At 52.0% G+C, this 23850-nt stretch overlaps 2 protein-coding genes across 6 annotated transcripts in view; one reads left to right on the forward strand and one right to left on the reverse strand.

The window, feature by feature from the left end:
• Positions 1 to 23850, forward strand: part of NCF4 (neutrophil cytosolic factor 4) — a 95088-nt gene that overhangs the window by 15268 nt on the left and 55970 nt on the right. For 2 of the 4 annotated variants that reach the window (XM_012476360.2, XM_064368002.1), the window contains exon 2: positions 6214 to 6370. In XM_012476360.2, coding sequence (XP_012331783.2) covers positions 6216 to 6370 — 155 coding nt within the window. In that variant the 5' untranslated portion in view covers positions 6214 to 6215. Of the gene's footprint in view, positions 1 to 6213; positions 6371 to 23850 lie in introns of those variants that run through there. The other 2 variants (XM_064368000.1, XM_064368001.1) reach the window with 1 other exon arrangement.
• Positions 5588 to 23047, reverse strand: PVALB (parvalbumin). 2 transcript variants are annotated; one of them, XM_012476368.3, is made up of 5 exons: positions 22956 to 23040; positions 20557 to 20618; positions 18748 to 18880; positions 17240 to 17349; positions 5588 to 5803 (listed from the first exon to the last, which is right to left on the reverse strand). In XM_012476368.3, exons 2-5 carry the CDS (start codon positions 20615 to 20617, stop codon positions 5775 to 5777), a joined length of 333 nt encoding a protein of 110 aa, XP_012331791.1. In that variant the 5' UTR covers position 20618; positions 22956 to 23040; the 3' UTR covers positions 5588 to 5774. The 2 variants fall into 2 exon arrangements, with proteins under 2 accessions (XP_012331791.1, XP_012331789.1); XM_012476366.2 differs by lacking the exon at positions 5588 to 5803 and adding an exon at positions 8385 to 11031 and having other exon boundaries at positions 22956 to 23047.

The following is a 23850-nucleotide window of genomic DNA, read 5'->3' on the forward strand; positions in this document are numbered from 1 at the left end:
AAAAAGTGGGGTCAAACAAATGGATTCAGGAGTCTCAGTAAAGATACTTAAGCTGCATCTACTCATCTGTATGACAGGGGCCGTGAGGAGCCTGCGGGCTCCAGCGACAGGCTAGAGGATCGTGTCCTAAGCCCCCAGATTTGACCCTCACAAGGTCCCAAATAAAGGACACAGAAACACATGTCTTCTACCATTTCCTGCGAATGACTTTTCTGAGGGGGTACAGGGAGATGGGAAACTGAGGCAGGGCAGGGCAACTGAGAGTGGAAATTGAGGGGGGCCTTTTGCGGTACAGTTTGGGGTCCAAGTGGGGAGCTCAGGCCTTCCTCCTCCAGCGGCACTGATGCAGGAGGAAGAGAAGGGAGCCGAGAACACCAGGCCTCTGTCCCATTTGCTGAACCATGTCTTGTCAACAGTCTTCTGGGTCTAAATAAACCAACATCAGATTCACCCAAATTGAATCTTCCTAGACTGATTTTGTCTCAGTGGCCGCAGGTGCCTTGAGGATGGAGAATCTTTACTGGGGAAGCAGAGGGGAAAAGAGGCTGAATGCTTTGGGAAGTGATTGCTTCAATGAGGTCAGCCTTCTAAAGTGTTTAGCTGTACCGGACACAAGAAAGCACTCAGAAATTGTCAAGTCAGGGAATACATGTTTGCAGTTTTCACTTTTATTCGCTGTGTGGTTTGGGCAAGTTGCCTAACCTCTCTGGACTGTCCTGTAAAAGATAGAGAGACATCTCTTCCTTGGATGGCTACGGTGTGGATTAAGACAAGGTACCTTAGTCCATTTGGACTGGTATAACAAAATGCCTTAGGCTGGGTAATTTATAAACAACAGAAATTTATTGCTCACAGTTCTAGAGGCTGGGAAGTCCAAGATCAAGGTGCTGGAAGACTGGGTGTCTGGTGAGGGCTCTCTGCTTCATAGATGGCGTCCTGTTGTTATAGCCTCACATGGTGGAAGGGTGGAGAGCTAGCAGCCTCCCTCAGGCCTCTTGTATGAGGGTATTCATCCCATCCATGAGGGCTCGACTTCCATGACCCAGTCACCTCTCAAAGGCCCCATCTTCTAGTACCATCACCTTGAGAGTTGGGTTTTGACTGTGAATTTTGGAGGGACACAAACCTTCAGACCATAGCAGATGGTATATGCAAAGTGTCCGGCAAGAAGCAGGGGGAGACAGCCCCAGAGCTGCAGCCCTAAACAGTCATATTCTCCAGGGACATGATTGACAGCAGAGGGCGGCTCAATCCTGACTCTCCCACCCATCCTTCCTCTCCATGGAGTCTTTGTTCCGATTCTCCTGGCTCGTCTTCCCTTCCCCACTGAGTCCCCTGTCTCCCACCTCTGGGATATCAACCCATCCAGGGAGCCAGTGATCATTCATCACTTGATGAAGCTGGGCTGCTCCTGGCTCTTATCAAAACCACTCAGGGACAGATTGATTTGAGGCCCTTCCTCCGGCCTGAGCTTTCTCCTTCCTGCTCCCAGCCTCTCAGACAGAAAGGCATGGAGATAAACAGCGAGCCTCCTCTGATCGTGACAATGAAGAGACAGAGCTGCATTCAGCGGATGAGAAAACCCAGACGTGGCTGCTGATGCGGGTGTCAGGCCGATGGGTGGCTGGAGACTGAGGAACTGGACTCCAGTGATACTCAGCCACAGAGGGGTGTGCTGGGTGGGGAGGGCTTCCTGTCATGCTTGAATTCCTTACTGAGCTAGCAGGTCCCCATGGATGGCACTATGGCAGGGATGGGATAGCAGGGGCCTGGGGCCAAGCCCCGTTCTGCTCTGCTCTGCTCTGCACTGCTATGTGGCTTTGAGTGAGTCACAAGCCACGCTGGGCCTTTGTGACCACATCTGCATCAGGATGAGTGAAGCCCAGCATCTTTTTTGGTGCCAGGTCCTGGGATCCAGCAGGATGGGCCCCCTGCAGACAGGCCCTGATTTCAGGCATCACATGGTCTTTGGGAGGGGTGGATGGGAATCAGATTGTCACATACTGTTTTTTTCATTTCACTTACAGGAGGGGAGGGGCTCTAATGTCAGTGGAGGTGATGCTCCAGAGTGGATTCCTGAGGATGAAGAGGACTGAGCCAGGGAAAGGGGGGTGATGAGGACAGGGAGGCAGAATGGTCCAGACTGAGGGAGAAGGGCTGGGATGGAGGCTGGGTCATGCCCATAGGCAGGAACTCTGTGTTTGGCTCTGGGATTTGATTCTATAGATTGGGCAGTTGCTGGACAGCTTTAAACAGAACAATGTGATTTGATATACGTTTTGGAAAGAGCCCTTGGGCTCTGGGTGGAGAGTGGGTTTGGGAGGGGGAGGGGAGGCCAGGAGACAGGCCGGGGACCACTGCAGGGGTCCCTGGACACCAGGGCGGTCCCCCCAGTGTCTCCCAGAGACTGGGAGAAGCCAGCCCCCTTGACATGGTGAAGGTTGCAGTATAGAAAGATGCCAAAGCTGTGTTCCAGACACTGACTGGATAACAGTCGTATTTGAACAGATGTCTATGTCTGAATTGGAGACTCTTTACAAATGGGAGACCCAGGCTGCCAGGCTCCCCTGTGTCACGTCCAGTCCTGCCCGTGAGGGGGCCCAGATGTAGATGGTGACCAAGAGCGAGACAAACGGCCAGCCAAGTGGAACATGATACGGGAGGCAGGAGGAAGAGGGCTTGGCGAGTGACTGCCGGGTTCAGCGAGGCTGTCCCTTGTCATTCCACCTCCCCCGCCACACTCCCGTGCTCCCTTCCCGTCCCCCCTCCACACAAACTGCCCACCGCTGTCACCTTGTGCAGTGAACAGTGGTATGTTGGGTCATTAAGCTCTGCATTTAATTCCAGCTCTGCCTCTTGCTGGCTGTGTGTCCTCAGAGGGCCTCGGCTTTCTTGCCTGTGACGGGGGTAATGGGAGTGCTTATTGCTGAGGCTTGTTGAAAGGAGGAAATGAGGTGCTGTGGCTTAGTAAATAGAACCCTCCCACTCCCAAGGTGGCTGCCATTGCTGCTGCCTCTGTTATCCCTCAGGGGCCTTAAGCCCTTGCAGGGAAGCTGTTTCCTCCTTGACCTGCCCAGGCCCCAGGCACAGTCTTTTCATGACAGGGTCCTGGAGCCTGGAGCCTGGAGCCCGGCATCCCCCGAGAGGTCAAAGGGCCATGCTCTCCCACCTGTGGCTGCTGCGCCGTTGGCAGCCCTGAGTCTGGATTGCACGGTGTAGGCTGTCATTCTGGTGTGGAACAAGAGGCACTGAGGCCACTCCAGGCCGGCGGGCAGCTGTCACTGTCGTCCTGACCTGCCTATCCTCTTGCAGGGCCCTGATCTGGTTTCTGGGTGAAATGCTCTGGCTCCCCAGCCCCAGCCCCTCCCCCTGCATTCCACACAAGCCTAGCATGGGGGGCCCCCTTCCTCTTCCCTAGCTCCACCTCGGTGTGTAAAGTTGGGCCCTTTGAGACCTCACATGAAGACCCATGTCTGCATTGATTCTGACTGTGGTCAGGAGCATGTGTGTGTACACACGCCCTCATGCCTGCCCACTGCATATGCCACTCACACACATTCCCACTCCCAGGCTCGTTCCCACGTGCTCCACCTCTGGCTCACCTGCCACCTTTCTGGAGGACTTGGCGCCTGGCTGAGCCCCCTGCAGGGCAGCCCTTTGGGGTTTGCTGCAGTGTTGACTTAGTTCCCAGTACTGGTCTCGAATCCCCTCCGAGACCTGGGCCTGCCTGCTCTGAGCCTGGCTGCCACCCTGGATGGGGGTCTACCCATCCCTGCCCCTCAGCCTAGGTCCTCATGGGTTGTCTGCTTGGGGCTGGGCCCTCAGGGAGAACCTCCCTGACTGCCCTGCCCAGGGCGGCACCTCAGAGCACAGGGGAGGTGGCAGGGCGTGGAGTCTGGTGAGAGAGAGACTATCACTCCAGTGCTCCCTCCCCACCCAGGGAAATCTCAAATAACCTCCCCAAGGCTGTCTTGGGGAATAGCAGAAGTTATTCTGCAGGGGCTTGGCCGTTTTCACCCTCAGTATCTGTCCCCACTTCTCGTTTCCACAGGGGCACCCCTCTCCCACTCTCAGGCCATGAGCCTTGTGTGTGACCCACCCCATCTGTCTCCAATCAGGATCCCTCCTCCCGGCCTCTGTGTCTGATTCAGGAAGGGACACGGCTCTGGAGGTGATACTGGGGGTGTGGTCCTGGAGCCTCTCTGTGCTGGCTGTGTAACTTTTGGCTGACATTTAAATTCTATGTGCCTTAGCTTCCTCATCTATACAAGGGATGTAACAATAGCACACATTTCATAGGGCTGTTGTGCAGATCGAATCCTGTAAAGGGCTCAGCACAGCGTAAATGCTCAGTAAACATTAGCTACTAGTATTAATGGGACTAAATCTGGGGCCTTCTGATGGAGTGGTTGGGAACAAGAAGTTCTTTTTTTTTGCTAGTAATGCTGAATGTTCACCTTGAGCTGCTGGGGGAATCTTATCATCATGAAGGGAGAGCCCTCCTGATAACAAATTCAGCACAAAGGAAAGCAGTGCTCAGAAAGGGGAAAAGAGGGACTTAGTCCTGATGATATCACTTGAGTCCCTTGATCCAGCTGTTCCTGAAGACCTACCCCTAACTATTCAGGCACATAAGCCAATCAAGTCCTTTGTTTCCTTCCTTTTTAGCTTAAGTTACTTGAGTTGGGTTTCTGTCATTTGTAACAAAAAGTCTTCATAGTATCCATCCATCTATGTGTCCATCCATCCATCCACCCACCCACCCATCCACCCATTCATCCATACATCCATTCACCCACCTACTCATCCATTTACCCATTTGTGCATCCATCCATCCATCCATCCATCCATCCATCCATCCATCCATCCACTCATTCATCCATACATTCATTCACCCATCCATTCATCCATTTACCCATCTGGCCACCCATCTATCCATCCATCCATCCATCCATCCATCCATCCATCCATCCATCCATCCACTCATTCATCCATACATTCATTCACCCATCCATTCATCCATTTACCCATCTGGCCACCCATCTATCCATCCATCCATCCATTCACCCACCCATCCACCCACATATCCACCCATGCATCCATCCCCCCACTCACCCACCCATCTACCCACCCATCCGTCCATCTACTCATCCACCCATCCATCTAGCTTATCCATCTATCCATGCATCCATCCATCTATCCATCCATGCATCCATCCATGCATCCATCCATCCACCCACCCACCCACCCACCTACCCATCCACCTACCCATCCACAGACCTGCATTCAAACCCCAACACTAACAAATTCTATTTCTGTGGGCTTAGACATCTCATTTCCCCTCTCTGAGACTTAGTTTTTCAGAGAATAGGAGTTTCATCACCTACCTTATGGGGTGGTTTTGGGGAGTAAGTGGGTAACCTCTGTAGAGTGCCATGCTTAGTACTTAGTGTAGAAAAGAGGGTGTTCCCTTTCATTCCCTCCTATCACATCTTTTCTAGCTGTTGAAATCTGGCCCCCACCCCCTCCCAGATGCATCTAGAAAGCCAGTGCCTGACCAGGCCTGGGTCTTCCTGAGCATGCAGAGTCTGACTGGTACAGCCTTTATTGCTTCTTCAGCATTTTCCAGAAGAATGGTGTCATTAGGGGGTCACAGGGGATGGGGGGAGTAAAAAACATAAACAAACTGAACAGAAATGCAGGAGGGTGGTAAGAGGGGCTGAGATTCAGTGTTCAGGGCAGAGAGGTGGAAGACCTGGGGCAGTCAGTGCTTCTTAGCTTTCAGCCACCAGAGTGGAGAATTCTGCAGAAGAAAATGACAAAGGAAAGTGAGTCAGAGGCGGGGGTGCAAAAGAGACTGTTCACCTGACTGTGGGACCCTGGGTGGTGCTTTCTCTGGGGTCTTGCGTCTGCTACAGGAGACCCAGAGAGTGAGTGTGAAAATGAATGAATGAATGAATAAATGAATGAATAGGCAGGTGAGTGACGTGAGTTGGGAAATGATGGGCCTACCATATCTTTTGCTTCATCATGTCTTACCACATGCAAAAGTATTAATAATAGCTACAATAATAATCATAGCAATAATAACAATAATAGTTTTCTGAATGCTTATCATATGCCCGTCACTATTCGAAATACTTTATAGGCAATATCTTATTTGCCTCAGACAATAATCCTATCTGATGCATTTTATCATTGTTCCTATTCTAGGGATGAAGAAACTGAAGTTCAGGGTCCAGCAATATTTCTGGACTTCTCTGCTGCTTTTCTCCCCAGAAGAGGAGAGAGGACAAGGAGTTTGCTGCCACATGCTACTATGTGTCTCTGAGATGCCATGTCCCAGCTGCTGGGGAGCAAAGGTTCTCAGGCAAGTCCCCACTGCCCTAGAAAATGCAGTGTTGTCTCAGCCAGGAACGGTGACTCATGCGTGTAATTCTAGCACTTTGGGAGGCTGAGGCAGGTGGATCACCTGAGGTCAGGAGTTTGAGACCAGCCTGGCCAACATTGGTGAAACCCTGTCTCTACTAAAAATGCAAAAATTAGCTCGGCATGGTGACACACGCCTGTAATCCCAGCTACTCAGGAGGCTGAGGCAGAATTGCTTGAACCTAGGAGGTGGAGGTTGCAGTAAGCAGAGATGGCGCCACTGCACTCCAGCCTGGGCGACAGAGTGAGACTCCATCTCAAAAAAAAAAAGGAAAAAGGAAATTGCAGTATTGTGATGTGGGGAGAGCACAGGCTGGGGATTGAAAGTTAGGGGTTCCAGGCCTAGTCTGGCCCTATTTGCTGGAAAGTGTATCTCTCTGGGTTTCAGTTCCCTCATCCATCAGTGGAGTGAGGAGAGGGGCCAGTAATAATTCCTTGGGAGAGACAAATAAAAATCTCATTGTGAAATGGTTTCAAAAAGGCCACAAAAAGTATCTGGGACTTATCTGAGGTGAGCTGCATCCTCCCTGGACTTTGTATGGAAGACAAATGTAAAAACCCACTTAGGCAATTTCTTGGTTTTCATCACTGTACTATGGTTATGTAAAATATTAACATCAGGGGAGCTGGGTGAAGGGGGCACAGGGCTCTCTGCACCATTACTGCAGTTCTTATGTAAATCCACAATTATTTCAAAATAAAAAAGTGAAAACACACACACACACAACCAAACCAACACATGCCATGTTGTAGAAATAACCTGGCACTGCCCCTGGCCAGATGAAGGGACACAGACCTGGGCGCCTCACCTTTCCGAGATTTGACTTAGGAAATAGACACCACCCTCTCCCGTCCCCAGGCTGTCCCCTAGGATAGGAAAGGTGGGTGACCTGGATATGGGGATGCAAGGTGGGAGAGAGTGAGGGTCCACCAGCTGGTCTGGGAACCCCCAGGCTCTCTGGCTGAGTGGTAACAGCAGTGCCAAGGATGGAGTCTCAGATAGATACCAAAACCACAAACACTCATACAGAATCCCTCCCATAGGGCAGGCGCCAAAGTGCTTGCTTTCTCAGCCAGGAGCCTGTGATCTTCCAGGACCTAGGTAGGGCAGGTGGTTCTTTTGAGAGGTCTTTTATTAGTAGTACTTTTATTAATTATAGCTAGTAAATAACATTTATTGAATGCCAACGTCGGAAGCATTTTGCACGTATTGTCTCATTGAGTTCTTATGACTACTCCATGGGAGACACACTGAGGCTCAAAAGTTAAGTAGCTTGACCATGGTCACACAGCAGACATGATTCAAGCTAGAAATGCTCTTAGGCTTCTTTCTTCTCCCCAGTAGTTTCCAACCTACTTTGACCTAGGTATAGAGTGACACGTGTCCCAGCTCAGATATCACCATCCCAACACATTTGTCCTTTTTTATTGACTTCATAGTCCTTGGCACTCTCTGAAATAATCTTATTTATGCACTTATTTTTGTCAGTCTCCCCCTCTAGAATGTAAACTCTAGAGGGCAGGGGAGCCTCTCTCTTGTTCACTGCTCTCCTGGCAGCCAGAGTGTTCCTGGCACACAGTAGGTGCTCATAAATAAACACCGGGTGCATGGTTAGAGGGATGGATGGATGGATAGAGGGAGGGAAAGAGGGAGGGATGGATGGAGGGGTAGATGGATGGCTGGAGGGAGGGAGGGATGGATGGAGGGGTAGATGAATGGATGGATGGAGGGATGGATGGATGGATTGGGAATGGATGGATGGAGGGAGGGATAGAAGGAGGAATAGTGGATGGATGGATGGATGGATTGAAGGGTGGGTGAATGGATGGGTGGATGGATGAATGGATGGATGAGATGGGTCATGAGTCCTGGATGGATGGATGACATGGGTCATGAGTCCTTCTTAGGGTTCACAAGTTCTGACTTACACCATATAATTCACACAACAGTCTAAGAGGATTCTAATTTTATAGATGGAAACACGGAGGCTGGAAGGTGAGGTGTCAGGGCCATGTGGAAAACAAGAGGCAGAGTGCAATGGTGCAGTCTCAGCTCACTGCAACCTACGCCTCCCGGATTCAAGTGATTCTCCTGCCTCAGCCTCCCTCCCAAGTAGCTGGGATTACAGGCACCCACCACCACACCTAGCTAATTTTTATATTTTTAGTGCAGACAGGGTTTCACCATGTTGGCCAGGCTGGTCTCGAACTGCTGACCTCAGGCGATCCACCCACCTCGGCCTCCCAAAGTGCTGGGATTACAGGCGTGAGCCACTGGGCCCTGCCAAGTCAGGCATTTTGGAGCCAGACTTTGGGAAGTACTTTGGAGCTGTGGGGTTTTTGAAAGCCCCGCCCTGCTGCCCACCCTGCAATCTGCTCTGAAGCAGTTAGGACGTCACAATAGCCACATGCCCTGGCTTTCTGCAGAGAACACAGAACTCTAATTTTATCCCCTCAGAACCTTGAACAGGGAACTTTGTAGATAAATTGAGGGCAGAAGCCACTTCTTCCGTGACTGCCGTATCTGCCTCAGGGCTGAGCTCTTGGGAGCCAGGCAATTAACTAACAGGTCTCCTAGCCACACGCCTCCTCTAAAATGCTCAGGTCTGTCCTTAAAGAGAAACAAATGACCACACAAAGATCCAGGAAACTCTAGGTCAGTTGAATTGGCTGTCGTGGGATTCCAGAATGGGGAATGGAGCTTTGCATGACGAGTTCTGGTCTTGACTTTGCCATCTGGATAAGACATGCATGCTGTCCCTGGATAAGATGCCTCATCCTCCCTGGTCTTGGTATTCTTACAGGTGAGTGTCAGGTGTAGAAGACGCCTTTCTGACTGTCACATGGTGTTTGAAGCAAGCAAGCTGGGGTTAACTCCCAGCTCTCATTTCTTCTTTCTGTGACCTTCAACTAGATACGTTGCCTCGCTTGTAAAATGGAGCTCATGATAGTACCTAGTTCCTTAAGTCATTCAGAGCAGCCAGCACTAAAGCTCTTGGTCACAGGCCTGATGCATGGCAAGCTCTTGGTATCTGGCGGTGTTGCAACCCAGGTGTTTCTACACCTCAAGCCACTTTGACACCAAGGCTATAAATGCCTGGCTGCTGCCTGGCAAGAAGCGGGGGCTCTAAATGGTACTGTCACTGGTATTTGTTAACATTCTTGTTCTTGTTGCCATTATTTATCTCCATTATCCCAGCACTTCCTGCCTCCACCCTGGTACCTACCTACAACCCTCCAGCAACCCTGGACCTAAGTCTGAAACTTGTTCTGTCACTACCTGGATAGGTGGTCATCCATCACTACTTTAGCTCTCTGAGCCTCAGTTTTCTCATCTGTAAAGTGGGTATAACAATGCCTGCTTGTGTAACTATTAGAAAGACCAGAGAGGGTAATTTCCCTGGCACATAGCAACTGGCTTACAAGCATTTGTTTCACCTCCTCTGTGGATCTCGCCAGCACAACAGACACGGGTTGGGGCTTTGACATAACGTTAACCACAAAAATCCTGAAACTAAGCAGGACAAGGAAGATATAAACAAAGGGCACGGAAAGCCTAAAGAGCAACCAGCTGCCCTGGTATGAGTTTCCAGCTCATCTATCCCAGCAGAGCCAGCATCCCATCTCTGCCACACCCATCCATGACAACTAGTTTCTGATCCTCAGTTTCTCAATAAAATGGGGATACAGAGACTATCTCCTTATAGGGTTATGGTAAGGGCTCCATGAGATAGTGGAGGAGAGCCTAGCACAGTGCCTGGCACACAGTGGGAATGCAACTAAATCAGCTCTTAATGTTGACAGGTAGGAAAGACAGTGTTCCTTTGGAGGCATCCAGAATGTTCATTCTCTTCTAAGACTCGCCAGTACGGCATTACCTTTGCAGTCTAAAACCTCGCCCAAGACCCCCTGGGGCCAGTTCACAGATGTCATCATTGTCCAATCAGAAAGAGACAAAGGAGGCAGAAGGTGGGGACAGGTGTGGGAGGGAGGCAGCAGAGGGAGGATCAGAGGACTGGAGGATTCTGTTGTTTTCTTTCCCTTAGGAAACTGAAATTAGCCTAATTAGGTCTGCCCCAGTCTGAGGCTGTGGGGATTGGATGAATTTAGAAGCTATTGACAGGTGAGACCAGCTCACGCTGATAGCCCACAGCGAAACTGAGACGGCCATTGAGTCAGCGGCTGGAAGGCTCTTTCCCTCCCTCTGTTGCGATGATGACCGGGATGAAGGAGCCGGCCTCCTGGTTTATCACCTCGCCTCTAAATAGCTCCCAGGCTAGGTTTCTTATAAATTGGTATGGCAAGCAAGGATCACCTTCCCATCCCAGAGAACTGGGAGGCAGGGTCACGCGGGGCCAAGCCAGACAGCCGCAAGGAGGCCGCGTCAACAGTTCTGGGGCTTGCTCCGTGCCAGGCACTGCGCGGTGTGTTACTCCATTTCATCCTTGTCGGCTCTCTCATCTTCTTTTTTTTTTTCAGGGAAACTGAGGCTGAGTGTCACTCAGCTAGGAAGATTCTAACAGGTGTGGCTGGGGCCAGGGTACGTCTCTTCCTCAAGGGTTGGCATTAAATGGCCCTGCATTCTGACTCCAGCTGCAACCCCTAGAGGCAGAAGGAGAGGGATACATGGAGAGGGAATGTCTTTTTCCACCCTAGCAGCTGCTCCCTTTCGCAGGAGGCCAGTTATATAAAGAAGGCTGCTTCCTCTCCCCTTGCTAAATCTTTTCTAGAGCAGCATAAGGCCAGAGCTAGGGAAATCCACACGGGAATAAAAGGAGCAGATTGTTAAGCACAGAAGCCATTTATAACTAAAATGTCTCAGCTCAGCTTAGGGGAGGGAGTGGTGGAGTCAGGAGACCTGGGTCCCGTTGGGCCAAGGACTTCCTATGTGACTTTGGCACTTCCTGTCTACGGGGCCTCAGTTTTCACATCTCTCAGTGGGGATCACTGTGTCCCCTAGACCTCATTGAGCTGGTACCAGGGTGCAATGAGATGGGCAAAGCACTGTGCACCTCCAGGCTCTGCCCTCAGGACCCTGGCCTTGATATGTACATCCTGCCCTGCTTGGAAATCAAATCCCCGTAGCAGCCAGAGGGCTGGAATTACAGAGAGAGGCAAATTCTCCTTCTATCCCTCTCACTTTTCTCCCGCTTTAGACTCAGTTTCCTTTCTGTTGAGGATTCCACCACTTTCAAAAGGTTTTAGGTGTCTTACGAGCAAAGCATTCCCATAGAATAAGCGGAAAGGAGTAATTTCCAGAACATTCCCTTCATTCGAGCAACAACCCTGTATGGTGAGTATTTTCCTCCCCACTTTCCAGAGGTAGGAATGGAAGTCCTGAGAGAGGAAAAGATATAGCCATTCCCACTGCGGGTCTCCAGCATTTGGCTTGCTAATTTCTGCCTGACTCAGGTACTCCAGCCCCAGGCCTTAGGCTACCACTCTGCCTCTCAAGGTAAATAGGCTACTTAAGAATGAAAGAAAACAGATTTTGTCAGAGGGAGGCAGAAAAGGCAAATTCCTTCAGGCGTGTGAGTGAGTGGCGGGGGGCGCTGCAAGGTTAGGCAGTAATGATGATGGCATTTTTCAGCAACAGAGCAAAATGCAAACCCCAGACTCTTGAGATACACTGAAAGCAGAGGACGGGGGATCCGTCACGGGGAATGGGTTTCAGGAAGGACGTAGCTAGGACTATGTGCATGCATGTGTGCACATGGGGCATGAGAATCTTCTCTGCAGCAAGATATTAGAAGTCAAGGTTTGAAGAGGACCCTGATGCTTTGTAGCAAGTTGCTCTGCCTCCCTGGGCCTCAGTTTCCTTGTCTGTACCCGTAATAAAGATATCTTGTAGAGCTGTCGGGAGGTTTGAATGAGCTAAAAGAGGTCAGGCCTGTGTGCAGTACTTGGCTCGCAGGAGGTGGGAATGGGTGCTCACCTTGATTCCTGTCGGTCTGCACATCCTGCGAGGGCAGGCACTGAGTGTGGAAGGCCCGAGCTGCGGACACATTCCCATGTGAAGCATGATGGCAAGGGTCCTGGCTGGACCACTGAGCCTCCATCCTAACTCTGCTACAGAGAGACCCTGGACACGCCACTTCTCGCAATGCCTCAGTTTCTTCACTTGCAAAATGGGGATAGTGGCGGCATCTACTTCCTAGGATTATCGAAAGGCAGTGGTTCTCTAAGTGTGGTTCGCCAGATCATTAGCACCATCTGCTAACTTGTTAGGAATGCAAAAGTGTAGGTCCTGCCGAAGGAATCAGACACTCCTGGGGCCTGGCACAGCCATCTGTGTTGCCAGAGGCCTCCAGGTGATGCTGACAGCCGCTCCCAGTTGGAGACCTGTTATGAAGGTGAAGCGCTTGAAAAGGCACCTGCCACATAGCCCGCCGTGTCTGCTTTTTGTGCCTGGGCTTTGCAACAGCAGCTGCTTTAAAAAAAATTTTTTTTGGCACCCTTCACCTCTTTTTCTAGTTTCTCTTTCCTTTTCAGCCTTAACCTCTCTCCCCTGCCCCCATCTCAGCTCTGCACCAGCCTTTCAGGGTGGCCTTTGAGAATCAATCAACCACATCTATAAAAGCCTTTGAGCTTCCTGGAAGAAGTTGCCCCAGAGACAGGAATGCAAAGGGTTATTATTAGAACTTTGTCTTCCTGCCCCCTCCCTTCAATACAGGATCTTCAAGAACCTGGTAAATATCACTCACCTTTAGAAGGACAAACAGAGCTGGGAAGAGAGGCAGTCTCGGGTTTGGGGCTCCCCCAGCACCTGCTACCGACAGGTCCGCACAGATCCCCACCCTCGGCTTGCCAATCTTCTCCCCCTCCATACAGCAGTTATGCATCCTCATCACTGCACAGTGCAGCCCAGAGCTGGGCATGTGTTTATTCATTCATTCATTCAACCCATAAACTTTTCTTGTTCTCCCACTATGGGGCAGGCCCTAGTCTAGGTTCTGGGATTAGAACTGAATGAAGTTGCTGCTCAGTGGACCTGACATCCTAGTGGAGGAGAAAGAAATAGGCAAGAAGTCAAATAAATAAAATCGTCTTATGGTAAACTAGACTGAATGAATGAATGAATGAATGGAGTGAAGCAGGCAGCACAGGTCATGTGCTTCAGAGCTCAACAGACCTGACTTCAGATCTTGATCTTTTCTCTTCCTAGCCTAAAGAGTTTATGCAAGCCCTTAGCCTGTCTGAGCCTCAGTGTGCACATCTATAAAATGGGAATCATAATAGTATACACTTCAATGATAACTAGGAAGATTAAATGAGTAAAATGCTAAGCACAGTGCCTGGCACGTGTTGAGTGCTCAGTGAAGTTAGATGCTATTGCCATCATCATTCAAGGTCACACAGCTGAGCCTACCTAGAGAAGTGGTCCTCTGTGTACAGGTTAATCCACTGGGACATCTGTGAAATCCCAGAGCTGGAATGCACTCCCGCAATTGGCTAGTGATCTGCCCCATGGTTTTACAGACGAGGCACTTTGTGATCACAGGGGGCCTGGGACTTGCCCCAGATCCCACCAGGAGTTGAAGGCATCTTCCAGCTAGTAGGTGAGGCTCAGGCCCTGTGGTCTTTAGAGGGAGCGACAGCAAGGCAGAGTATCTGAAACAGAATGTCCTGGGACCCCAAAAGTTTCTGCGTCCCAACTTGCCGCCTATTGAGCATCCTTGTACCCACCCTTCCTGCATTAGGGTGTTGGAAGTGAGGAAGGGGGCGTCTGCATCCTCCCACTTGAAAAGCGTGAGCTGTGGGGCCCCATTGCCTCAGGGTGGTCTGTGCTTATTGTTTATTTTATGTCTTGCCTGTGAGCTCAGTGGTGGCTGCACAGGTGGGCCTGGACCATGCTGTTGGGTTTGAATCCTGGCTCTGGCCCTCGCTGGCAATGTGACCTTGCACTCCCTCCCTGGGTTGCTCTTTCTACATCTGCACTTAACGTCCTCTGTCATCCCAAGGTCGAATGAGGTAACCGAGCCCAGCCCTAGGGTGGACGCACATGACATCCCCAGATAATAATTCTTTCCTCCCATTGTTGGCAAAACAATCTTCTTGCCCCTTTCTGAATATACCCTAAACTTTCCAGCCTTGGCTGATGCCAACGCCTTGCTTGGACCCCACTCCCTCTGCCCCCCGCAGTCTGCAACATAGCCTCCAAGTCTGCACAAAATGCCTGCTGCCTGCACCTCTGCCTCTGGCTGGCACTATCACTCATTTGTGTATATGCGTAGAGCTGCAAACAATGTGCAGATAATAAAAACGACGTTGCATGGCAGGGCGCGGTGGCTCACGCCTGTAATCCCAGCATATTGGGAGGCCGAGATGGGTGGATCACTTGAGGTCAGGAGTTTGAGACCAGCCTGGCCAACATGGCGAAATCCCATCTCTACTAAAAATACAAAAATTAGCCTGGCATGGTGGTGTGTGCCTGAAATCCCACCTACTCAAAGGCTGAGGCAGGAGAATTGCTTGAACCTAGGAGGCGGAGGTTGCAGGGGAGCTGAGATTGCGCCACTGCATTCTAGCCTGGGCGACAGAGAAGGACTATCTAAAAAAAAAAAAAAAAAGATGGCATTGCAGTTGCCATTTATTGAGCATTTACTATGTGCCGGGCACTGCAGGCCACATTCCCATGTTATAATGCCTAGTTTACAGACGAGGAAACTGGGGCTCAGGGCTAAAGAGCAGCTGCTCAGGGGCACCCAGCCAGGAAACGGGCCTGAATTATTTTTACCTCCTCCATTGCCGGGCACAGAGTTGCTACTTAGTCAACATCTGCTGGATTTGTTAAGAGAGTTTAGTTGATGCTTTAAGATCTGAGTGTGGCAGAGAGGGAGGCAGCGGGGGAGGGAGGGAACTGGGCCAGGTCTGACTTGGTTTTTCATGTAGCTTGTCTGTGAGCAGCCAGCCGTGAAGACCCGGCCCAGGGCTTCTGAGCTACGGCATATTGGCTGCAAATAAAAATGGAAGGCAGGTCTAGAGGCCTGGGTCAGGGTTCAGGTGGGAGCCAGGCCTTGGGGTGGAGCTGTCTGAGAAGCAGATTGGTGGGGATGGGGTGTGAGGGACAGTCTGCCAGGCACTAGAAGCCCCAGGAGCAGCCAAACCAACAATGCCTTTCTAGTACCCTCTACTCCAGAAGCCCCAGGAGTGGCCAGGCCAACAATGCCTTTCCAATACCCTCTTTGAAGCCACCTCCCTCCTTCCCAGCCACAAGAAGGGTAGCTGGCATCAGATGGCCAGGGGACCCCCTACATTTGACCTTAATAGTGATTCTCCATTCTCATTACTGGCAGGAAACAAGCAGAAATAAACAAGAAAAAAAGCCCCATAACTCATACATTATGAAAGTACACCTACTTTCATAATCCTTATACCTTTCCCAAAGCAATTTTGTTTTCACAGAAACTTAATTTTCACAATGAGCCCCAATAGGTCTTAGGAGAAGCTCATGCACCCATTTGCCAGGCAAGGGAACGTAGGTGTGCAGAGGTGATGTGTTCAAGATCACAGCTGGCAAGGGGCAGAGAAGGAGCAGAGCACGGGGGTCTGGGCTTATACTCAGGCAGCAGATGTTTATGAAGCACCTGCTTTGTGTCAGGTATTGGCTAGATACTGGGGCTAGAAGGATGAATGCAACCTATTTCCTAGTTTTAAAAAAAAAAAACTAACAAATACGTATATAGCATTTAATCCATGCAAGGTACTATTCTAAGCACTTTACATATTAACACATCTAACCCTCATAACCATGCTATAAGAACTATCATTATCTTCAGTTCAGAGATGAGAACATGGAGGCCCAGAGTAGTTATCTAATTGTGCAAGTTCACACAGCTAGAAAGTGGTAGGGCTGGGATTTGAACCCAGAGATCCTGGAGTCCAGAGGCCAAGCACCTACACACAGTTTTCTCTGAGACTAGCAGAAAAGCCTATCATGGGAGAAAATGGCAGCTTAGCATGCCATTTTCTCATCGAGACCCCACTCCACCACTGTGTCCTAGCCCTTTGCACTAGGCTAAGCACCGTCAATGTCCATTTGCCCACCTGCAAAATGGAGGTAATTCCCACAGAAGTCATAATGCTAAGAGATGGCAATGCAGGTGTGCTCTATGAGTGCCACATGGAGCCTAATGCAGAAGGAAGTGGATGGTGGCCACCGGCCTCTCGCCTGTGCTGAGATCGAAGCTTGCAAAGCAAGGCAGGACCAGGTCTTCCCCGTCCAAATTCCCCGCTGCTTTCTGACTTACTGTTTTTCCTGGCTCTGCTGTGAGGTTAGAATAGTATACTTGAGTAAAGCCCTAACAGGTTTTGAGACTTGGGGTCACAGGACACCAGGACAAGATGCTGAGGAGGACAGGAGTTAGGAATTTCCATCCCTGGAATCTGAGAATGTGAGAGGCAGAGGATCCTTGGGGATTAGTCGGCCTTGTTTCCTTGGATTACAGATGGGAGAGAGAGGCCCAGCGAATGAGAAACACTACCCAAGGTCGCAGAGCTTGGATCAGTATTCATGCAAAAGTGCAGGCAGAGTTCAGGAAAAAAATCCCAAATCCTCCTGCATCCCCTATCCAGCAGGAAAAAAAAGAATCTGTTCCTTTAGGTTTTTACATTAGGATAATACACCAGTTTTTCTTTGCCTGGAGTATGTGGCAGAGCTCTCAGATCTAGACTGCCTTTTTTCTTCTAATCTTGGGGAATGAGGGACCTCCATACCATCCCTTCCTTGTGACAGATGTAGCTTCAAACTTTTTGCATCCAACACCTCAATATCCACAGTATGCCCAGACCCCAGGTCACGGCTACCCACCGTCAACCCCAATTTTGCCATCTCCATCTTTGTCTCCAGCAGCCATCAGCGTCTTAGTTTCTTTAGCAGACAGGTCTCTGGCATCTGGGGAGAAGCCTTTTAGGATGAATCTGGAGGAGAAAAGGAAGAAAGCCGGTGAGGGAGTCCGGCCGAGGTCGCCTCGAAGGACACTGGATGGAGGGTGGGCTGGTGTCTGGTGTCTGCGTGGGGAAAGGGGTGGCTGCGCTAGGTAGCCTGGTCAGTGGCTGTGCTGTCATGGGTGAGTATTCAGGGAAGGACAGGCTGTCCTTGGCGAAGGGTCGATCCCACTTCAGGGAGGGTACCTACATTGGTTAATTTTTTTTTTTTTTTTTTTTTTTAACTGATCAAGCACAGACCTACATTCTATACATTGGTTAATTTATTCAACAAATATCCACTAACAGCCATTTCTGTGTCAGGCCTATGCTGGAAAGGGGGGTCACAGTGGTGATCTTTGGAAGGCACTGGAAAAAATAAGGAGGTCATGTGCTCTGAGAGAGACCACATGGTGTGATGGGCACAATGAGAGGAGAAGTGGAGGAGGGCGCTCAAAAGCTGTATCCACCCACCTAGGGCGAGGGGAGGAGTGGGGAGGCTTCCTGGTGAAGGTGATGCCTGGAGGACAGGGGGAAGTCAGCCTCTGCGAGTGAGAGAGAGAGAGAGTGTGTGTGTGTGTGTGTACGCGCGCGTGCATAAGTGTGCATGTATGTTGGATGTGAGTGGGGAGAACATGAAGGTTCTAGACAGAAGGTACCCTTGTGAGACAGTTTTAGGGGACAGACAGGATGGGTGGGCAGGTGCCTGCTTGAAAGGCCTCTTTTTTTTAACACCCACCCCTCTTCTTTTTTTGACAAACTCAAGGCTATCTTGGCCAGAAAGTGACATAAGGCAACCTGGGTCAGTAGACGTGGCTGGGTGGCCGAGGGGATTGTGGCAGGAGATGCTTTTGCAGATGGAAGCATACATTTTGTTAGCCACAGTCTTTTCCTTCTCTGCTTTTCTCCAAGGACCCCTGGACCCCTAAAGCTGGTTCTGCATCCCTGGCTTGCCCAGAAATTGCACCAGCCACACTGGTACAGGAAGGCTAGGGTCTGCAGGATGGTGGAAAGTGTCTTTTAGACAAATGAAAATCAATGAGATACTTAAGTGAATGGTTTCTGCCCTGCCTGTGGTGTTAGGCAGCAAGAAAGACTACCCCTTCATTTGTATTAAATTATTAAGTAGCATCATTCCATTAGCAATATTAAGTGGCTATAATTTAACCTAGTTAGCTGCACTTTCAGCAGAGGTACTCTTCTGAAGCAGCTGCGCCGGGAAGCCTTCTCCCCTGGCCCCCTGGGTCCAAGCCCTGCCTTCAAGCACGGTTACTTTCTGTGAAGGGGGCAGAGTGAAAGGCATGTCTGATGGACACTTGGAAGCCAGAGTCCCAGCCCCCACTCCCTCGTGCGCAGCCTCAGGCTGGGCAGCGCCTGCAGGCCTCCGCTTACCCCAGCTCATCCTCCTCGATGAAGCCACTTTTGTCCTTGTCCAGGATGTGAAACACCTTCTTCACGTCGTCCGCACTCTTTTTCTTCAGGCCGACCATTTGGAAGAACTTTTTGTGGTCAAAGGAGTCGGCAGCTGTGTCGGGAAGAGTAGGGTCAAACAAGGACCAAGAAGGGCAGTAGGGAAGTGGAGGAGAATGGGGGATGTCGAGGCATTTGTTGATGGATTCCCACATGCCAGTCATGGGGAATGAGAGGTATCCACCTCCATTGGAGGCTGAGGGAGCCCGGGCAAGGGAGGATGCCCTGTCCAAGGTCACACAGCTGGGAGTGGAAGAGGTGTGTTCACACCCAGACCTCCCTGGCTCTCAAGCTGGCCCCCACACCCCGCCTCCACTGCACCCATTGCTGATGATAGGAGTAGCACCTAAGAACCAAAGACTTTTGCTCTTCTGAGAACCTTGCATCCATGAAGCCTTTTGGGTGTCAGTTGGTTGGGAGTGGGCTGGGAAATTGAAGGTGGCATGAACGTGGTAGCGGGAGGAGGGGGAGGAGGGTTGACCTTCTTTCTAGACCGCAGACTATATTGCCAGAAAATTGACATAGAAAGGACAAGTTTCTCTCAAGGTCACACAGTGGGAGGAGGAGGGACAGACCCAGAAGTCCTGACTCTACGCAGAAACCCATTTCTGAGGCAGTGGGAAGGGGGTGTTGGGAGTCTCACAAGAATTACGCAGTTAAGTTTCTTCCCAGATGGGCTTCAGGTCAAGGGGGTGGGTTTCCCAGGACCCTGGGAGGGTGGCTTGTGCACAGGGGAGGAGGTGCGAAGCAGAAAGGAATGGTGGTCCTTTACAGCCTGCAATTTTCTATGTCTTGGGATCCTCTTTTAGAACACCCGGGGAAGGGTACAAGTTTTGATCATGTACCGTGTGTGTAGGGGGTGGCTGCTGAAGTCATGTTCTCTTCCCCTCAGCACTGGGCTAGAGGCAAGGAAAGTTGCCCTGTCCACCTCCGACACTAGACTGAGCGACCCAGTTCTAGTAACCCTTCTGCCCAGCTAGGTGACCTTGGGCAAGTGTCTGTCATCTCCAAGCCAGTTCCCTGATTTCCCCATCTGGGCGACAGGGGAGGAGGAAGGCGGGCACCTAAGTGCTGAAGTCCCGGGCAGCTCGGGCGGCTCAGAGAGGTGAGACTGCCAGTTCCCCTCCCCGGCTCGCCTAAGGAGGTTGGAGGTTTGAGGCTCTGAGGATGCCCCGTGCAGGATTGGGCAGAGCTGCGCGCCGGCTCCAAGGTGACCGAAGGTCACCTCGCCTGCAGGTCCGTTGCTGAACCCCAGTAAGGGAACTAGGACACTCAGGGGGCCAGCAATGGCTGCCGCCTGGCGGGAAAAGTCCTGTCCAGAATGAGGGTCCAGGAAAGGGGTCGCTTGGAAAGGAGGATGCGCCCTCTCCACGTGCCTTAGGATGTCTGGAGAGCGCATACAATGACCCTGGAGGTCTCTCCTCCGACCCTGGTCTTCGTCCTTGGTCCCGGACCCTGAGTCCTCCTAGCGTGGCCACCCGGCCTTCGGCACCCTCAAGTTTCTGTTACTTGGGCAGGGCGCCTGCTTCCCCGGCCGCTCCCCGCGCCAAGTCCGGCCCGGACAGAGTTTGGGAACTGCCAAGGACGCCCCCCGCCCCGACCCCGCCGGCGCCCAACGGGAAGCCTGGGCAGGAGCGCGCTGGGGAGGACCCGCGGCGGGGCTCCGCGGAGTGCAGGGGCGCAGGTGGTGGACGAGGGGGAGAGGGATGGGGAGGGGAGCGCGCTGCTCACCGCTAAAGGCTCCCACCGCCTTCTTGATGTCTTCAGCGTTGAGCAAGTCTGTCATCGACATCCTGCAAGTGTTTGAGCGGGCAGAGCAAGTGCGAAAAGATTAAAAAGTGCTTTTCTCATCATTTCTGCTCATATGACCAGCGCTGCAGTGCTGCGCGCCGGGCGCACGCCCGCCGGGCCTGGCATGGCGCCAGGGGCCCGGGCTCTGAGCGCAGCGGGAGAGGCTCAGTCCAGCCGCGAGGCTGAGCAGGGCGGGCCGCGGGCAGGAGGGCGCGCGGACCTGCTCGAGCTCCTGCACCGCCAGGCCGGGGGTCCTCGGGATCCCAGGGGCTGCGGCCAGGACACGAGGGGAGGGGGCCACCTCTGGGATTTAGGGGGCACCGGCATCACCAGCGGGGTCTGGAAGTCCACCTGCCATCAAGGGCACGGAGGAAGTGCGGGATCTCCGATTTTGGCACCTCAGAGGATGTTCTGCTGCCTGGGGGAAGATCTTGAACCTCAGGGGCCAGCCTGCACCCCGGGACCCCTAGACCCTGCTCGCTTTCTCTCTCCACTCCTACCTCAGCCTCTGCTCTGGTCTGTCCTGGATGCAAATTTATGCTGCAAAATCTGAGCTCTGAGGTCCTGAAACCTGACCCGACAGACTCAGGGAGGAGGTGGCAGGGACAGGTATGGGCCGGAGTTGCTAGGGCCTCATCCCACATCTGGCCAGTGATGCACATTCTAGAACCTGATTTAAATTTTTATTTTTTAATTTTTTGCTGACTTGATTTTTCAAAGAACAATTCTCAGATCTCTTGCTTTACTGGTCTCCTGGGCCCTGGGGTCGTGGGTCCAGAATCCCACTGCTCCCATAAACTTTTTTGGGCAAAGTAGGTTGGGGGGGTTACTTGGAATTGCTATGCTTCCTCCCAGGAAGCCCCACATATGTTTGAAAGGAGGGTAGCACCTTCAGACCACACTTTCTAGACAACATAAGCAGGCATAGGGGTCTGAACTTCACCTCTGGAATATGTCACGGTGCCTATCTTTATGCAGCCAGAGACCGGTTGTGTTCTTCCCCAGGGTTCCCAAGGTTTCAAGCTGCAATCAGCTGCTTCTAGAGTGTGTGAGCACTGTACGGGGAGTCAGGAGGCCTGTGTTCTAGATCCTGGGCTGCACTAAGTCCCTGGGTGACCTTCGGTTGTGACCTTTGCTGGGCTTCTGTCTCTCTGATGTGTTGATGTCAGTGGTCCTTTGCAGTGGGACCTGGGAACTCCAACTTAAGGTATGAGCAGGTAGGCAGGGCCTGGGGCTGTGATTGCCCTGGGTGGTGTGGACCAGGGAGAGCAGCTGTCCAGCTCCCCAGTAGCTCAAATTCCCTGACACTCACTGTCAACACTGTCTCCTGCAGCTCAGCCATGGATGGCTGCCCTTCCTGGAAACCTTAGGACGCCACGGCTGGCTCCAGTTGCCCCCTCCCTGTGAGTCAGCTCCTTCAGGCCACAGCCTGCCAGTGTCTTCCAAGGCACCCAGGCTGCAGCTCCTGACCTGATGCGTCTTGGCTCCAGGACTTCCCAGGACCCCTCAGCTGCCCTGGCCCCTGCTGCTACTGCTGTCACTTCTGCACCTTGTCCCCAACTGGGCTGCTGACTCAGACATACTGGGCTCCTCTGCTATCATTTCAACTCCCAGGCTCTGCTCACTCCAGGGGCCTAGTTGGAGAACTGATTTCCCCAGCCGAAGGACGCTTCAGCTATGCCAGTGGAGAAACTGGGGCAGCAGAGAGTCTGGGAGTGGCCGAAGGACACATGGCGAAACAATAGCAAGCAGGGCCCACCCCTAGGCTCACTCACGTGGAGTTCAGTGACCCTCTGTATGAGCCTCTCTGATCACCAGCTTCATCAGGCCCCACACATCTCAGCCACACACTGGCTCCTGGTGAGCCCCTAAGCAGTGACCCTGTGACAAAGGCTGGAGCCTCGACAGGAGCCCAGTCTTCCTCTGCCTCCTTCCTCTATCTCTGCCTGCTGCTGAGTTCTCCCATCAACTTGACACCCCCTCCTGGCCTGAGTCCTCCCAGCCACAGCACCAATGTCGTTAGGTCACCCATCAGCCCTCAGTAGTCCTCCTCTGGCCTCCTCTGCCCTCTGGGTCCCCTTTGATGGCATCACCAGCTGTCTGGCTTCACCCTGGGGAATTTGAGGCCCAGCCACCAGGGAAGGGGGAGGGGTTTGCCCCAGGCCACACCAGGAGTCTGGGTGGAGGAGCAGGATTGGGTACTCTCAGCCTCGCACTCCCCAGCTGCCTTGCTTCCAGCACCCCCTGGGTCACTAGGGACAGGGAGATGTTGCTATCCCTTCCAGCTGTCTCATCTGGCTGCATCCCTCTATCCTCCAACCTCGGTTGCTGCCACTCACCTCAGGTGGGGGTGGAGGGCTGGAGCCTGCACTGAAAGGCTGGGCAGGTGGGAGGTCCTGTCAGGAAGTGAGCCTGGTGGTGGGATGGCCACCTATATAGGCTTCTGCTCTGGCTATTTTGGGAGGTGGCGCTCTCCGCAGCCCCTGGCCCCCTCCCCTTCCGGTGTCAGGTACTCCCCAACCACGGTGCTGGGTGTCTGTATCACATTCAGCCTCCCTGGACCCATCAGGCCAGGCCTATTAATAACTCTTGGCCCCTGCTTCCCTCCAGCACCCAAAATTGAGGCCCAGGCAGGGCTTGCCTCTTCCATGAAGCCTTCCGTGACCACTGTAGATGGCAGCCATGTTTCCTTCCTCCAAATCCTGCCAGGAAAGGAAAAGAAACAGCAAGGAAAAGAATGAAACAAGAATTGTCCTCTGTGCATGGGGCTGGGTCCCATTCTTAGGCTTACATGATCTCTCACTCCAGTCTTGCCAGGTACATGTGGCCGCTCTCGCACATAAGTGACCTGCTGCCCAAAGCTGTGGGCCTGGGGCTGGGAGCAGACTCAGCACTTCGGTGCAAGGATCTAGTGCAAGGATCTAGAGGAGATGTTCTGCAAATTCTCAGCCAAGTGGCTTCCTCTGTCTGTTTCAGTCTTTTCATCTGTAAAATGAGCTCAATCCGAGGTAAACTGTGCTCTCTAGATGTGCTAGGGCCAGGGGAAAATGGACCCCCTGAAATTGTATTCAAAATGTCACATGCACATGACATTTTGAGAACGAAGGCCCTAGCCGGGCGTGGTGGCACATGCCTGTAATCTCAGCTACTCGGGATGCTTAGGCAGGAGAATCTCTTGAACCCTGGAAGCAGAGGTTGTGGTGGGCTGAGATCGTGTCATTGCACTCCAGCCTG

The sequence above is a fragment of the Aotus nancymaae genome, unplaced genomic scaffold (genome assembly GCF_030222135.1).
Source record: "Aotus nancymaae isolate 86718 unplaced genomic scaffold, 86718_ANA_hifiasm-v0.15.2.pri h1tg000076l, whole genome shotgun sequence".
NCBI lineage: Eukaryota > Metazoa > Chordata > Mammalia > Primates > Aotidae > Aotus > Aotus nancymaae.